The following is a 16,057-nucleotide window of genomic DNA, read 5'->3' on the forward strand; positions in this document are numbered from 1 at the left end:
CCCTCAGACAAAGGGCTTCTATCTAGAACATATAAAGAATTAAAAAATTTCAGCCCCTCCAAATTCAAAGACCCAATCCAAAAATGGGCAGCTGAGATGATCCTAGGGAATCTTAACGGGAATCTCGGGTGGTGACTGGACCCAGCTGAGGGCTTCAGCGAAGGATACCGTGTGCTTTGGCAGGAGCAGTGCCGAGACTGATCAGCACAGCCCCATCCGTGGGCTGAGCAGGAACAGGTGGGGAGAAGGGCGGGTGCCCGCCTCCGGCCGGCAGCACATGTTGCTGAGATTATTTTCCTTTATTCCTTTGACGCTAACTGCAACAAGTCACAGCGCTAGAATTTCTGTGAGAGAGAGGCTAGGGTCCGTAGCTCTGGTCAGACAGAGGGATGGGGATTTATCTTAAAGCTGTATTTGTAATAATGAGCCCACAGTTTCAACTGAGATTTGAGGGCCATGCATCAATAAAAATAACATAGTTTTCTACCAAGTTTTTAAATGACACTTTACACAAAACTGGGAGAAGTATCTACTGCCTATTTCAAAAACATTTCTAGTACATTGAGGTAGTTTTGAGGGCTAATGGAGACTTTAGGATAGTTCTCCTCATCAAGAAGTGCTGCCCCTTTGAACTGCCCCATTTGAGAACATTTTAAAAGGCTCCTGACTGCATGCGTAAACACAGTAAGGAGGCACTTTTGGGTGGAGAGTGACAGCTTGGTATATCTGGGTGGCACATGTAGGCAGTCTGTTGTGGCAATTGTCATGGCTCTGGGGTCAGATTATCTTCAATCTTGCCTGCTGTGTGATCTTACGTGATTTACCTAACCTCTCTGAGACCTCTACAAAGTAGAGAAGGAGAACAGCTGCCCTGTGAGGATTCCAAGAGATAATGCCAGACCAGATCCAGATTGGCAGGAAATTGTCAGCTGAATGTTAGCTTTTGTTGGTGTCAGCATGAGAGGAGCGGGTGGACTCAGAAGATTTGGGAGAGGAGACAGGGCCCCAGCAGGAAGTTTTGGCAGGTGACGGTGAATGGAAAACACAGGAGGCCCAAATTTGCGCAAAATAGAAACAGTATTGACAGCAGAATGCCAAGCAGTATCACTTGAATTATGGATGTTTAACTGGATTTCTCCAGGGGTGACTCACCGGCTTTGATAGATTCTCTTGCCCTCCTGGAGTCTCTATCATTGGATGTGAAAATTTTCCACCTGCACTTGCAGTCTCCAGGCCTTGCTTTCTGAATTCCAGCACTGTGCGCACTTCTCCAGGCCTCCCTGCCAGAATGCCTGCCTGCCTTCCTCAGGATTGGCTGCAATATGCCAGGCACAGGGCAGTGGGCTGGAAGTGTAGAGAAGAAGGCAAAGTCCTTTAAAGGGGGCACAGCCTACCTAGAGAGAAGCACAAACGCCAAGGTGGTGATCAGCAGGACACACAGGGGACAAAGCGGGGTCCACATGAAGCTGAAGAGGCCAGGGCACAAGCGGGGCTTGCGTTAAGGCTACAGCGACCCAAGCCTGACCATGTTGGTCTCCAAGGAAAGGAGTGGCCCCAACAACTAAAACACAAGACCAAAAAAATTCAAATTCCACAAACTTTAAAAAATTATCCAGATAAGGCTGGGGGTGTAGTTCAGTGGTAGAGCATATGCTTAGAATGCTTGAAGCCCTGGGCATTAAAGAAAAGATCAAATAATATATTTATTGTAAAAATGAAAATCAAAAATACCGAGAAGCAAATAAAGGAAATGAGTGTTTCTTTAAAGTAATCGTTGTAACATTATGAGTGGATTCTTCCTTATTTCAGTAGATTTAGATATTTTCTGTTTTTATTTTTATTTTTTATTTGTTTTTGGGTTTTTTTGTTTTTTTTTTCCAGTATCAGGAATCAAATTCATGACCTTGTGCTTGCCAGGCAGGCGCTGTGCCACTGAGCTAAATCCCCAGCCCCAATATTTTCTATTTTTATATGATCTAGTCTGTTATATCAATAACATCTCTCTTTCTTTTTTTTTGGTCTTTTTGAGACAGGGTTACACTATGCAATCCAGGCTGGCTTTGAACTCACAGCAATCCTCCTGCCTCAGCCTCCCACAGGCTGGGATTACAAGTGTGCACCACCATGCCTGGTCACTCTTTTTTGTCCCAGTACTGAGTATTGAACTCAGGGCCTTTGCAATGAATTACATTCCCAGGCCTTTTTATTTTGAGACAGAGTCTCACAAAGCACTAAATTGCCCAGGTTGGACTCAAATTTGCAATTTTCCTATCTTCACAAGTACCGGGGATCATAGCAGCTTGATGGGACCTTGTCTCAATAAAAACTTTAAGAAAGGGCTGGAGATGTAGCTCACTGCAAAAACCCTGGGTTGTTTCCCAGTAACCAAAGTGAATGGTAAATAAATCTGTAAGTAGAGACAATAGACTAAAAGGCTTAAACTTTGCAAGGCGTACGCTATCAAATCCTCCTTGGTTTTCGGCTCCCTTCAGTCCTTTGGACAGTGTTAGTTCCCTCGGAGCCTTTCTTTGCTCTCTGTAGCTCATGTAGCAGGAAATTCATCCACAGTGTGCTCCTGGGGAGCAGGAAGAAGCAAGGGGTGAGGCTCTCACTACTGTTCCAGCTACTCAGCCTTCCAAAAACTCCTTCCTCCTCCAGCAGGGCAGAGGCCCCCTGAGCAAACAGACTGCTTAGAAATAGGGTGATGTTGAAAGTCTGATTGCCCTCCCTGTCTCTGTCTACTTCCCACTGCTACAGCAGGATACTACACACTGGGTAATTTAAGTAAAGAGATCCGTCTCTCAGCCAGGTGTGGTGGCACACACCTGTAATTACCGAATGCTGGAAGGCTCAGCATCACCTGGGCAGACGTAGTGAGACAAGGTCCTGGGCTCAACTTCAACCTCCCAGTACTGCAGAAGAGACAGACAGACAGACAGACAGACAGACAGACAGACAGACAGACATCTCATCCCTCACCATTTCTGGATGGTCAGCAGCTGAGGTCCTCAGGCAACGTCCTGCCACAGGGAGGGCAGGGCGCAAGTCCAGGACAGAGCAGGCACCAGCACAAACTTGTGCTCTCTCATCAGAGCCCACTCTCAGGGTCACTGCCTTAATCCATCCCTCGGGCGCAGCCTTCAATATGCAATCACCTCTTAAAGGTCGGGCCTTGAACAGTTACAATTAAATTAAATTTCAATTACAATTAAATTTCAAAGTGAGTTTTGGAGAGGATATAGAAACCACAGCTCTCTTCTTAAAGGATTACCAGATAAAACACAAGACATCCAGTTAAAATGGAAGCACTTTGAATCTTTTTAGTAGAAATATATTCCCAATGTTGCTTGCGACAGACTTATACTAAAAAGTGTTGTGCTATCTAAAATCCCAATATTATTGTAAACTCTGTATTTCTATTTGCCAAATCTGGGGACACTATCCCCTTTACCCATTGTAATTAAGCTATATTTTCTCTAAGGACCCCCTGCAGCCTGGCTAGTCATAGCTTTTTGGTGACTTGAATTCTCCCTTGTAGAGGTGCAAACAGACATGTGTAACCAAGGCCTGGTTATTGAGTATTTGTACTGTTAGCACTTTCCTTCTCTTCCTACATCCCCTGCCTTTTGGGGCTTAGTCTTCATTCCATCTTTGATTATTGCTGGGCCAGCTCAGCCAAGAATCTTAGGGATGGGGTCTCTTCATGGCCTTGCCACCCTAGGGAGAGATTTAAGTATCTCAGCTTAGGCAATATCTTGGTAAGAATCTGGGAGCGAGGTTGAGAAATAAGAAATGAAATCACAAAATGTAGCATCTCCTCCACAAAGGGTAGGTAGAGGAACAAATGCTATCGTAGAAACTGTGATATCCTGGGCACCTGCCAGAAACTGTGGGCCAACCTCACCTGCTTGGGCTCAGCCCAGTTCCCCAGAGAGGAATTGGTGTCTGGGCCCTTGGACAGCACAGCAGGATGATGAGAGCCTGGTGACCCAGCCGTGGCATCTCGGAGGTGGTTGGCCTGATTCTTGGTGTCTCCTGGAAGTGAAAGTTGAGTCTGGAAGCCTGACACACAAAAGGCCCTCAAGAACTGTTTTCTGGAAGGGTCAGTGCTTTGGTAGACAGTATTCCCCATCTGGACAAGGGTTTTTTCACTCATGAAAAGCAAACATTAGTTCTTCTGGCACCACCAGTCTGGCGAGGATCTGAGTATTTTCCACGGTTCTTTCTTTTTTTACTGCATTTTTTTATTACATGATGAATACATTGATGGTGCAATACATATTGCATCTTAACCTTCTTCACTTCCCCTTCAGAAAGTCCTTGCCCATGCCTATGTCTTCAAGAGTTTTATCTTTCAGGAAATTAAGAGTTTTTGTTTTAATATCTATGTCTTTGGTCTATTTTTATACACAATGGGAGATAATGGGTCTAGCGTCATTCTTCTTTGATAATAGCCGCTTTACCAGCATCATATGTTAAAGAGTTTATCTTTTTTCCAGAGCATGTTTTTGGCCCTTTTGTCAAAGCTGAGATCACAGAATGTACCTGAGATAGTCTTTGCATTCTCCATCCTGTTCCACTGATCTGCATGTCTATGTTTGCTCCAATATCATGCTGCTTTTGGAACTGTAGCTTTATAATGCAACTTGAAATCCAGGATTGTGATGTCTACTGCTTTGTTCTTGCTGCCCAGAATGCTTTTGCTATTCTGGGTCTCTTGTGGTTCCAAATAAATTTTAGAATTTTTTTTCTAGTTCTACAAAGAATGCTGGTATTTTGATTGGCATTGCATTGAATTTATAGATCAGTTTTGATAACATGGTCATTTTGACAATATTGGTTCATCTATATAGGAACAGGGAAAGTCCATTTTTCTGATTTTTTTTCAGTGTCTTTTTTCATAATACTATAGGTTTTTGTTATAGATGTCTTTCACTTTCTTGGTTAGGTTCATTCCTATGTATCTGATTTTCCTGGAGCTATTTTTTTTTTTCTTTTTTCTTTTTTTTGGTTTTTCTCCGGTACCGGGAACCGAACTCACGACCTTGTGCTTGCCAGGCAGGCGCTTTGCCACTGAGCTAAATCCCCAGCCCCGCCTGGAGCTATTATAAATGAGATTGTTTGCCTAATTTCTTTCTCAGTAAGTTCATTGTTGGTGTATTGAAACATTATAGGTTTTTGTGTTATTTTATATCCTGCTATTTTGCTGAAATTGTCTATTAGTTCTAAGAGTCCTTTATTGGAGCTTTTTTGGGTCATCAATGTAAAGAACCATGCCACCTGTGAATGAAGATAGTTTGACTTTTTCCTTTTTTCTCTCTCTGAAATATATATATATAATATTGTGTATATATAATATTGCATATATAATATTGTATATATATAATATTGTATATATGATATTGTGTGTATATATAATATATATACATATATATTATGTATACACACACACACACACATATATATATATATATAATTTTTCTCTCTTCCCTGATTGCTCTGGCTAAGTTTCGAGCAGGAGTGGACACTCTCATCTTGTTCCTGAGATGGTTAGGAACTTTCTGAAGATCATGGATACCAGCATTTTCCCCAAGTAAGTGTCTCAGGCTTCGCAGGCCACACATTCTCTGTCAGAGTGACCTGCCTCTGTCATCACAGTGTGAAAGCCATTCAACCTAGTAGTGAGTAGACATGACTATTCCATTTGTCAATGGACAAAATTAAAATTTAAAGATCTTCATTGCTTTTCTTTTTTATTCTAGAATTCTTTTTTTTTTTTTTTTTTTTTTTTTTTGGTTTTTCTCCGATACCAGGAACCAAACTCACGACCTTGCGCTTGCCAGGCAGGCGCTTTGCCGCTGAGCTAAATCCCCAGCCTATTCTAGAATTCTATAAAACTGAATAAACAGAGGCTGGGGGTGTAGCGTACTGGTAGAGCACTTGCCTAGCATGTGCAAGGCCCTGGGTTGGATCCCCAGTATGGGAATAGAGGATGGGGGAACAAGAACTGAGACTGTCTAGAACACTCTTGGAGGAGAGAAAGCTGTGCTGTAAAGGGCATATTCTTTTGGGAATGGAGTGTTATGTCTAGCAATGAGGGTCAGGCTACAAGCAAGGGAGAGTACAGGGTGACATGGATGGAGACATAACACATAGATCATGAAATGAACCCCTGAGAAAGAACAGGTAGTGTTGTCTTCGAGCATGCATCCCAGTGGTGACCTTCTCCTATGTGTGCCCACTGGTGGGCTGCTCTCTGATCCCTTGGTCCCCAGCATGATGCTGAGAAATAGCTGAGCTCAGAGGGTTTCTGGAAACTTCTCAACACTTATGCTGTCTGGGGGTAGCATTTAAATCAGTGCATCCTGAGAAAGCTGAACAAGTAAACACATTCATCCACTCAGCACCAGTTGATGCACTGCAGAAGGTGAGACACATCCTTTGACGTAGGAATGCAGGCTAGGATAAAACAGGAGTGACTCAGCCTAGCCACTCCCTCCCGTCCAGGGCAGAGGGGCAGATGGAAGTAACCTCTCCTATGCACAACAGCCTTCCCATTAAAGGAGCCAAATAAATACTATTTTAAAAACTCAACTGCTTCCTCCGGCAACCATCTTCTTCCTTCACATCATGGTCTCTGCTGGGTTTCCATGAGGCTGCTGCTAACTCTGCCAGCTCCTTCAGACCATGTCATTTTCAAAGAAATTTGGTAAAGCAGCACTCTATTATTCTGACAGGGCCTGATCACCTCTTCTTGCCCAAAGCTGCTAACATGACCAATTTTCCACCATCACCCCAATGTGAAAGGCCAAATGAAGAATGACACAGGTTGCTTTGCTTCTCTCCCTGCATTCTCTTCCCCTACCTCCTGCAGCCAGAGGGCAGTGGTGGAGTTTGATTTCCAGCGTTCAGCAGTAACTATGCAAAGATCTGGACTAATGTGGCTTATTCAAAATTCCCACCAAGGGGCTGGGGATTTAGTGCAGCGGCACAGCACTTGCCTGGCAAGTGCAAGGTCGTGAGTTCGATTCCCGGTACCAGAAAAAAAAAAAAAAATTCCAGCCAAGCTTCTAAAGCACTTGGCATGAACTATTTAAATGTTTTTTTGAACAATATTATATAATAGCATTGGGAAATTATGGTAATGTAAATGCCTTTAATGATCAAGGCATATATAGGTATGTTTTGACCCTAGTCTTACTATAAATGCACCTGTCCACACACATACATTGGTGAAAATGTCATCAGCCACAAACAACAAAGCATTCGATTAATTCTGTCTTAATTTCAGGCGACTAACTGTCCCAGGTTACCAGGGAGTAAGGAGTTTCTCAGTACATGGGGCTTACAGCTCTGAAAATGGGCTAGCCCCAGTCAACCAAGACAGTGGATCACTCTACTTAAGTCATATGGACATTTAATATCCTCAGCCCCCAACATCCAATACAGTTGGTTCCAGGACACCAAAATCTGTGGCTGCTCAAGTCTCTTATATAAAATGGCATAGTATTTGCCCAAAACCTACCCACTTGTACTATTTGCATAAAACCTTTCCATCTGTATACTTTAAATTATCTAATTATAATACTTAATACAATGTAAATAGTTATCATATGGTATTGTTTAGGAAATGATGAGGAAAAATATCATATTTTCAGTATAGATGCACTTTTTTCCTCAAATATTTTTCATTTACAGTTGGTTGAATTCTCAGATGCAGAACTTGGAGGTACACAGGGCTGACGGTCTTGATTTAAGAAGTCCAGATGTATGTGGCCTGAGGGCCGGTGGGTAGCTCTAGGATACCATCAGGATCCAGGTCTTTCCTTACTTCTTTTTGCCGTCCCCACCATTATGGTGGCACCAGAATTAGGACTGTGAGGGGCAGCACCCAAGACTCTCATCGTCTCTCCCAGAAGCCCCCAAGCACTTTCTCTTGAATCTCATTTTCCCAAATCAGGTTTTATGGCTGCCTGTAGCTGCAAGGAAGCCTGGAAAATTGGATGTTTGGCAAAAGCAAATGGGGTTGCTGTGACTGGCTTTCGTTGGGGGTTGGATACTTTGCCTCCTGAACAAATCAGAGCTCTGGGGCAAAGAGGAGGAGGAAAGTCGGAGAGATCAGCAACCAAGCACATCTGCCCTAACTCTTATAGCCCTGTGGAGAGGAAATGCCAAGGTGAAATTATCAAGAATAAAGACCAAGGCTAAATCTCCACTGCCAGTTAGCAGTATGGAACTTTGGGCATGTTGCTTGGTTTCTGTTGTCTCAAGTATAACATGGAGATAAGACAACACCTCTCCCTCAGGGCTACTGTGAAGATTCAAGTGGGTGTACACAAGGGAAGCGCTGAGGACCCCATGCCAGGCACATGCTATATTGATAAACACTGGCTCATGTTTTCTTTAATAAAAGACCATCTCTCCACCACCCAGAACGGCTGGTTTTTAACTAGATGAATGGACTCCTCACTCTGTGGACAGCTGGTGGTGGGATCCAACTGGGGTTTGTAAATTGAAGATCAGAACTGAATTGTTTGGGACCTGATCCAGCCATCCTCCTTTGGTTTAAGGTGGATAGAAGAAGGCAAGAGAAAGGAAGAGGGAAAAAGTGAGACAGAAAGAGAGAGAGAGAGAGAGAGAGAGAGAGAGAGAGAGAGAGGGATGGAGGGAGGAAGAACTTGTACAAATGGTGCCATCTCATAGACATTGATAGAGTCCTGAGGTATGACTCCCATGAGATCCCAGCAGGATCCCAACATATATATCAGTATGCTGTGGGTTTGGTTGTGTAGGGGACAGGTTGATGGCTGTAGAGTATAGTTCAGAGACAGATGGAGAACGACAGTGGGGGGCCCTGGAGGAGGCTGCATAGCTGGAGTCGATACAGGAAACAGGCTAGCATGAAATATGTGAAAACTTTTAGAGTAGACACAGGTCAGAGTTATATGTAATTTTAGTTTCTTATTTTTGTACTTGCTTTTTACATTTTCCAGAGTTTCTACAGTGATCGAAGATTTCATTCTATCATCATCATAAATGTCTTTTTAAAACATTGACAGAAATGCAATCAATAAAGTTCTTTTTTAAAAAAAGTTTTACATGTTAGTTCCATTTTTCAGCTTGCCCAGCATTGCTTCTCTTTCCTTTTTTCTCCCTGTTTCTTCCTCACAGCTAATAATAAAAATAGATACCACATAGTGGACACTTTCCTATGTATGTCCCAGGCACTATACCCAGCATTTGACAATGCATAATTATTCTTAAGGAATAGTACCATTGTCAGTCTTCTTGCAAAAATGAGAAAACTCGGATTTAGATACTTAAATTACTGAAGTATGGTCCCATTCATCTCAAACCTTGGTTCCTAATCACTACTCTCCCTCTCTTTCTTCTCTTTTTCCAAAATCTTCTCTCTTATCTTTCAAAAATTATCAGTAAGGTATCTCTGTCAATAATTTCTCACCTTCAGCATGATTTACATTTTGGATCAGGTCATTCTCTGTTGTGGGGTGTAGGAGCAGTTGACTGTAGGATGTTTAACCTTATCTGTGGGCTGCACCCACGAGAGGATAGTAGCACCCCTGCTTCCGCTCATGAGAGGACAGTAGCACACACCCAGCTGTAATAACCAAATACCAATACAGTAATACCTTCGTTCACGAAAGCTTCTGTTTGTGAACAATCCAGTTCACGAACAGAAGTGTTGGGCAAAATCTGCTTCCACTTGTGAATGCCACATCAGTGATGGCCATCTTCCTGTCTGGAAAGGGAACTGGGCCATCTTCCCTGCTCTGACACGTGGTGTTGGCTTCCCGTAGTTGAGATTTCAGTCACAGACAGAGCTGTGCACACTTGTTATGAAGATTTTTGTGTGCGGGGCTGGGGATTTAGCTCAGTGGCAAAAGCGCCTGCCTGGCAAGCGCAAGGTCGTGAGTTCGGTTCCTGGTACCGGAGAAAAACCAAAAAAAAAAAAAAAAAAAAGATTTTTGTGTGCTTTTCAATACATACAGGACTGTACAGCATTATTGAATTCAGCCTGGCTCCAAAGAAAGTGCAGAGTAAGCCGAGTGTGGTGGCACATGCCTGTAATCCCAGCACTTGACGGGCTGAGTAAGGATGATTGCAGTGAATTTAAGGCCAGCATGGGCTACATAGCAAGTTCAAGGCCAGCCTGAAATATATAGCAAGACTCTGTCTCAAACAAACATACCTACATATGGTTCAGAATGAATTAACCTTATTTACATTGAGCCTTATGGGAAAATTTGATTCAGTTCACAACCAATTCATTTTGTGACCAGAATCATAGAACAAATTAAGTTCATGAATTGAGGTGCCACTGTTTGCCTCCATACATGTCAGATGTCCTCAGGCACCAAATCTATCCTCATTGCGAACCACTGATGAAGTCAGGTCTCTGCCACAGTTGTGGGAAAGGATTCTGGAGGCCCTCAAGTTGAACGACCACTGGTAGAAGCCAGCAAAAAGAGCCTGCGCCCTTCTGGCAAGCTCAGACTCGTTTGAGGCAGCTGCCACCTGCTAGGGACATTCCAGGGCAGAGCATGAAAAGTGTGTGCCTCTGACAATAAGAGATGCAGGCTGAAGCCCGCACTCTTGCCTCTTGTTCCAAAAGCTGGGATGCTGAGATTGGAGTGGATGTGGGTATTTCCAGATCAGTGAAGGGCAGGGCTCAGGTTCTTGGTGAAGATGTTTCAGGATCACCCACTTTGGTCTTCTCCAGAGGGCCCAGAGCTCATCCACAAATTCAATCAGATTGCAAATGCTCAGAAAAAAATTGTGTCTATGCTGAACATGGACAGATTTTTACTTCTTGTCAGTATTTCCTAAATGATATACTTTAGTAGCTATTAATGTAACATTTATGTTCTATTAGGTGTTGTTAAGTAAGCCAAAGATGATTTAAAGTATAGGGGAGGATGTGTACAGGTCACAGACAAACACTAAGCCATTATATATATATATATATATATATATATATATATATATATATTTTATATAAGGGACTTGAACATCCTCAGAGGCATCCACAGGGTATCTGGGAACCAACCCCCTGTGGAGACTGAGGGTGAATGTATGGTTTGTGCATTTATCTTCCATCCTTAAAAGTGGCAGCTTCATGAAGTCCAGGTCACCGTTGCATCCCCTGAGCCAAAGACAGTGGTCAACACAGCAAATGTTCAATAAAGACATGCAAAGTGACATATGCTCTGTAGGGAAGCAACTCAAAAATATGTTTCAACTCTCACAGGCCTTTGTCCTTGGTCAGTCCACTTCTGAGCTTGTCTCCCCAAAAGAAAAATGCTTCAATGAATTAACATGTATCTCTTGTACCCAAAAGACCCCAGTGACCTCAAAACCCCACTGAGGTAATTAAGATAAGGACTTAATGAACACAACCATATAAATATACTTGGTGAATTTCCAGGAAGCCACTGTAAAAAGTGTTTACATAAGATGAGTCAATTTTTATAACACATACAACTATATGCATAATGCAAAACTGTATGTGTAGCCCAGTTACTGAGATTATAGGAGCAAGCCCCAGCCCACCCCCACCAGTCTTGGTGGGAATACGATGTGCAGTTCCTCTGGAGGGCAATTGAAAATTCCTTTTGAAATGCAAGTGTTCATGTCACTTATATCATCTAAAATCTCAGATATTTATGCACCATGAATAGTTAAATAAGTCACATTCACCAATAGATGGAAAACTACGTATCCATTAAAAATTAGTAGATTTGCATGTATTGACTGCATGCTCCAAATTATTAAATTAAAAAATTAAATTGCAAAATATGTATTTGACACAGCAATAATGATGTCATATATAACAGAATAAGGATTTTTCAAATTTGGAAGACTACATATCAAACTGTTAACAATGACTCTTCCTAAAGGAAGGCTTTGTGTTTTGAAAGTTTTTCATGTAAACTGATTTTTTAAAAATCTGAAACAAAACTAAACTGGCAACATGAGCTGGAAACCACACACATGAAGCCTAGAAAGACTCTATGGTGTCAATAACAGCAGTTGATCATTTCTGAGTAGTGGGATAATAGGCAGTTTTTGGATTCTCCTTATAAGGATAAACTTATATACAGTGAGTATGTGTATTAGTCAGAGCTGTCCAGAGGCAAAACCAAGAGGATATAAGGTAGGGCATGTTTTAGGGAATTAGTTCACATGGTCACAGTGGCTGGAGAGTCCCAGGACCGGTCATCTGCAAGCTGGAGAACCAGAGAAGTTGGTAGCATGGCTTGGTTCAAGTCCAGAAGCCTCAGAATTGGGGAGGCAGAAGATGCAGCCCTGGAAAACCTTGGTACACATTCCAGATTCAAAGAGTGCAGAGTCTGCAGTTCTGATGCCCCAGGACAGGAGGAGGAAGGGTGTTTTGCTCCAAGAGGGGAGTAGGGTTGAGAAGAGAGGAAGACAGACAGAGAAACGGAAAGACAAGGACAGAACACATTACCCCTTCTTTCTTCTTTTCATTTCCCATCTGGCCCTCAGCTGACTGGATGGTGCCCACCCACAGGGAAGAGGGTTTCCCCACTCAGTCCACTGCTCACAGGCCATAGTACTCTGGAAATGCCCTCATAGACATTTCCAGAAACAGTGTTTCACCAACTGTCAAAGCATCTTTAATGCAGTCCAGATGACACCCAAATCAACCATCTTGGCATGTGTGGTCTTTACAAGTGCTAATCCATTCCCACAGACCACCCTGTTCGTTTAAATTGTATGTGCTGTGAATGTAATCTACTGTTGCATCACATTCTGCTTCCCCAGGATGGACGACATCCAGCTCTGCAAGGACATCATGGACTTGAAGCAGGAGCTGCAGAACTTGGTTGCCATCCCAGGTAACTGTGTGGAGCTTCACTTTATATTAGCAGCTGCTCAGGGACCCAGCCTACCCCATCTGTATCCCTGGGGTCAGAAGACAAAGTCCATGTCTCCTTGCAGCACGGCCTCATTCTTGCAATACCGCGCCCCCTAACCGCAAGTTTAATTCAGGCCAACTTGTGTTCAAGTCCCAATTATGGCCACCTTTTTGACCTTGGGTAATTCACTTTACCTCTCTGAGACTCAATTTCTCCTCCTTGAAATATGGGGTAGTAATAGTGATAGTACCTGACTCATTGGGTATAAATATCATTATGATAAAATATACCTTGCCAGCCAAGTGCTTAGCTTGACACTTGGCCCAAAGAGTCCAGTGAATATTAGAAATTACTATGATTATTATCTTGTTTGGGAATAGGTAAAGTATAGTGGTTATGAGAGCTAATTTAGGAGTAAAACCTAGATTTGCTATTTATTATTAGTATTTATAACACTGGGACTCAAGCCCAGAGCTGATGCATGTTAAGCAAGGGCTCGTGCATACTAGGCAAAAACTCAACCACTGAGTTACCCCTCCCCAATCCTATATTTGCTAGTTATTTGGCTTTGTTTTTTACTTTTTTATTTATTTCCTTATTTTGGTACTAGAAATTGAACTCAGGATCTTGCACTTGCTAGGCAGGCACTGTGCGGCTGAGCTATCTCCCTGACCCTTTGGCTTTGTCTTAGTCACTTTCTCCTTGCTGAAACACAATACCTGTCACCCACAACTTAAAGGAGGAGAGGTTTCCTTTGGTTCTTAGTTTGTACAGGCTTCAATTCATAGGTGGCTGGACCTGAGGCAGGACAGTAGGGCAGAAGGGCATGGTGAAGAGTTGCTCACCATGTGGATGGGTAGCAGAGGGCATGGGAGGAGCCAGGAAGAGAGATACAACCTTGGAAGTCACATCTGCGGTGACCCACCTCTTCTGGCCAGGCCCTACCTCCTAACAGCAAGTCGTCCACAGGGCCCCTATAGTCCAGTCCCACCTGTGATCCCATGAGGCTTTAGGGGGACATTTAGGCATGTCATGTAATAGGTCTCCTCCTCCAGAAAACCTTTCTTTGACCATCCAGTTTGGGTTAGGTGTCCTCTATGTGGTTTACCCTTATTAAAACACTTACCACACAATTATCTGTTGATGCTTCTACGTCTCTCTAGACTTCAGGGGCCGGACATATAGCTCAGTGACATAAGCACCTGCCTGGCAAGCGCAAGGTCCTGAGTTCAATTCCTGGTACCAAAAATAAATAAATAAAAATAAATAAATAGACTTCAAGCTTCGTGAAGCATACTTGGGGCCATGGTAAGTGCTAAAGAGGATTTATTGACTGAGTAAACACAGCTATATGTTAAGAACTTGGCCTTCGCCAGGAGCAACACAGGCCAGATAAGCAGCCACCACTGTCCTTGGCTGGAATGCCTAAGTTCATCGTGTACCGAGAGGCCGCCCTGCAACAAAGCCCAAGCCAGATGCCTGGCATGCAGTGATGAACTGAGAAAGATTTGCTACTCACAGAGCTTGCAAATCAATAGACAGAGAAAGGGCTTGGCACATAGAGGCCCATAAATGGCAGCTATTACTGACCAAGAGGAGCTACACCATGTGCAGGGTTCCTCAACCTTGACACTATTGACATTTGGGATGTCATTTAGGGTTGATGATTTTGGGGGAGGGTTCTGTAATGTGTCTGTAGGATACTGAGTGGCATCCCTGGCCTCCACCCACTGCCTGCCAGAAACACATCCCCTTGCCCAGTTGTGACAACCAAAACTATCTCTAGATATAGCCAAAAGAGGAGGGAAATCATCTCCACCAAAGAACCACTGCTTTACAGGCCAGTGATGTGGCTTGAATCCAGGCTTACTGGACTTCACTGAGAAACCCAATTTCTCTGAGTCTGTGTTAGCCAGCATTCTGCTGCTGTGGCAAAATACCCGTGATATATAAACAAGTTTAGAGGAAGAGAGGTGTATTTTGGCCAATGGCTTCAGAGGTTTTAGTCCATGGTCTCTTGGATCCATTGCTTCTGGGCCTGTAGTGAGGCAGAACACCATGGCAGGGAGCATTTGGTGGAGCAAAGAAACTCATGTCACAGCAGCTGGGAAATGGAGAATAGAAGAAGAAGAGGCCAGAGACAAAATATACCCTTCAAGGGCACATTCCCAGTGACCTGCTTCCTCCAACTAAGCCACACCTCATGATAACCCACCACCTTGCAATAATCTATCAAGCTATGAATCTATCAATGGGTAGGAGCCCTAATGATCCAGTCACCTCCCAAAGGCTCCTCCTCTGAACACTGCTGCTCCAGGAACCCAGTCTTTAACATGTGAGGGATTTTTTCAATCCAAACCACAAGTGTCTTATATTCTTTACTGGTAAAATGTGACCAGTAACGTGATGATCATGTGGTTGTTGTGAACATCCTGTGATGCGAATGAAATGTGTAGGTGTTTGACGTGGTCCTGCTATACAGACAGTGTATGCCAGGTAGCAGAAACAGGTGCTATTGCTTTGACAGATGTACAGGCGCCAGGCACTCTACAGGCTCTGGGAATAAGTGAATGAACACAGTTCTAATTGAGAGAGGGCAATGACTACTGGGGGCATGCTTTCTTTGGGGCATGATTAGAATGTTCTGAAGTGGAGGGCTGGGGGTGTATCTCAATAGTACTGCTTGCCTAGCATGTGTAAGACCCTAGTACCACACACAGACACACACACACACACACATACACACAGAGTTCTAAAATGGATTGTGGCAGTGGTTGCACAACTCTGAGTATAGAGTAGAAACATAAATTACATAGTATAAATTATACCATAATAAAGTTACTCAAAAAAGCTAAGTGTCAAATATAAAACAATAAATGAATGGCAAAAACCATTAAAATCCAGACACCACCCACTAGGAATTCTGACTCAGTTGGTCAGGTGAGGAACTTTGGCACTGATAAGTTTTAGAAAGCTTTCCTGAACTTGGGCATGGTTGTACATGCCAATAATCCTAGCTGCTTAGGAAAATAAGGTAGGAGGTTCGCTTAAACCCAGCTGGGCAACATAGTGAGACCCCATCTCAAGAAAATAAAAATCAACAAAAGCTTTCCAGTTGACTGTGTTGAAGAGTCAGGTGTGAGAACCACTAGGCT

At 43.2% G+C, this 16,057-nt stretch overlaps 1 protein-coding gene across 2 annotated transcripts in view; it reads left to right on the forward strand.

The window, feature by feature from the left end:
* Nucleotides 1-16,057, forward strand: part of LOC102022429 (chromosome unknown open reading frame, human C16orf45) — a 125,181-nt gene that overhangs the window by 100,551 nt on the left and 8,573 nt on the right. For both annotated transcript variants that reach the window (XM_005391063.2, XM_005391062.2), the window contains exon 3: nucleotides 12,808-12,881. In XM_005391063.2, coding sequence (XP_005391120.1) covers nucleotides 12,808-12,881 — 74 coding nt within the window. The remainder of the gene's footprint in view (nucleotides 1-12,807; nucleotides 12,882-16,057) is intronic.

This window comes from Chinchilla lanigera, unplaced genomic scaffold, assembly GCF_000276665.1.
Source record: "Chinchilla lanigera isolate Chin_1 unplaced genomic scaffold, ChiLan1.0 scaffold00041, whole genome shotgun sequence".
In the NCBI taxonomy this organism is placed as follows: Eukaryota; Metazoa; Chordata; class Mammalia; order Rodentia; family Chinchillidae; genus Chinchilla; species Chinchilla lanigera.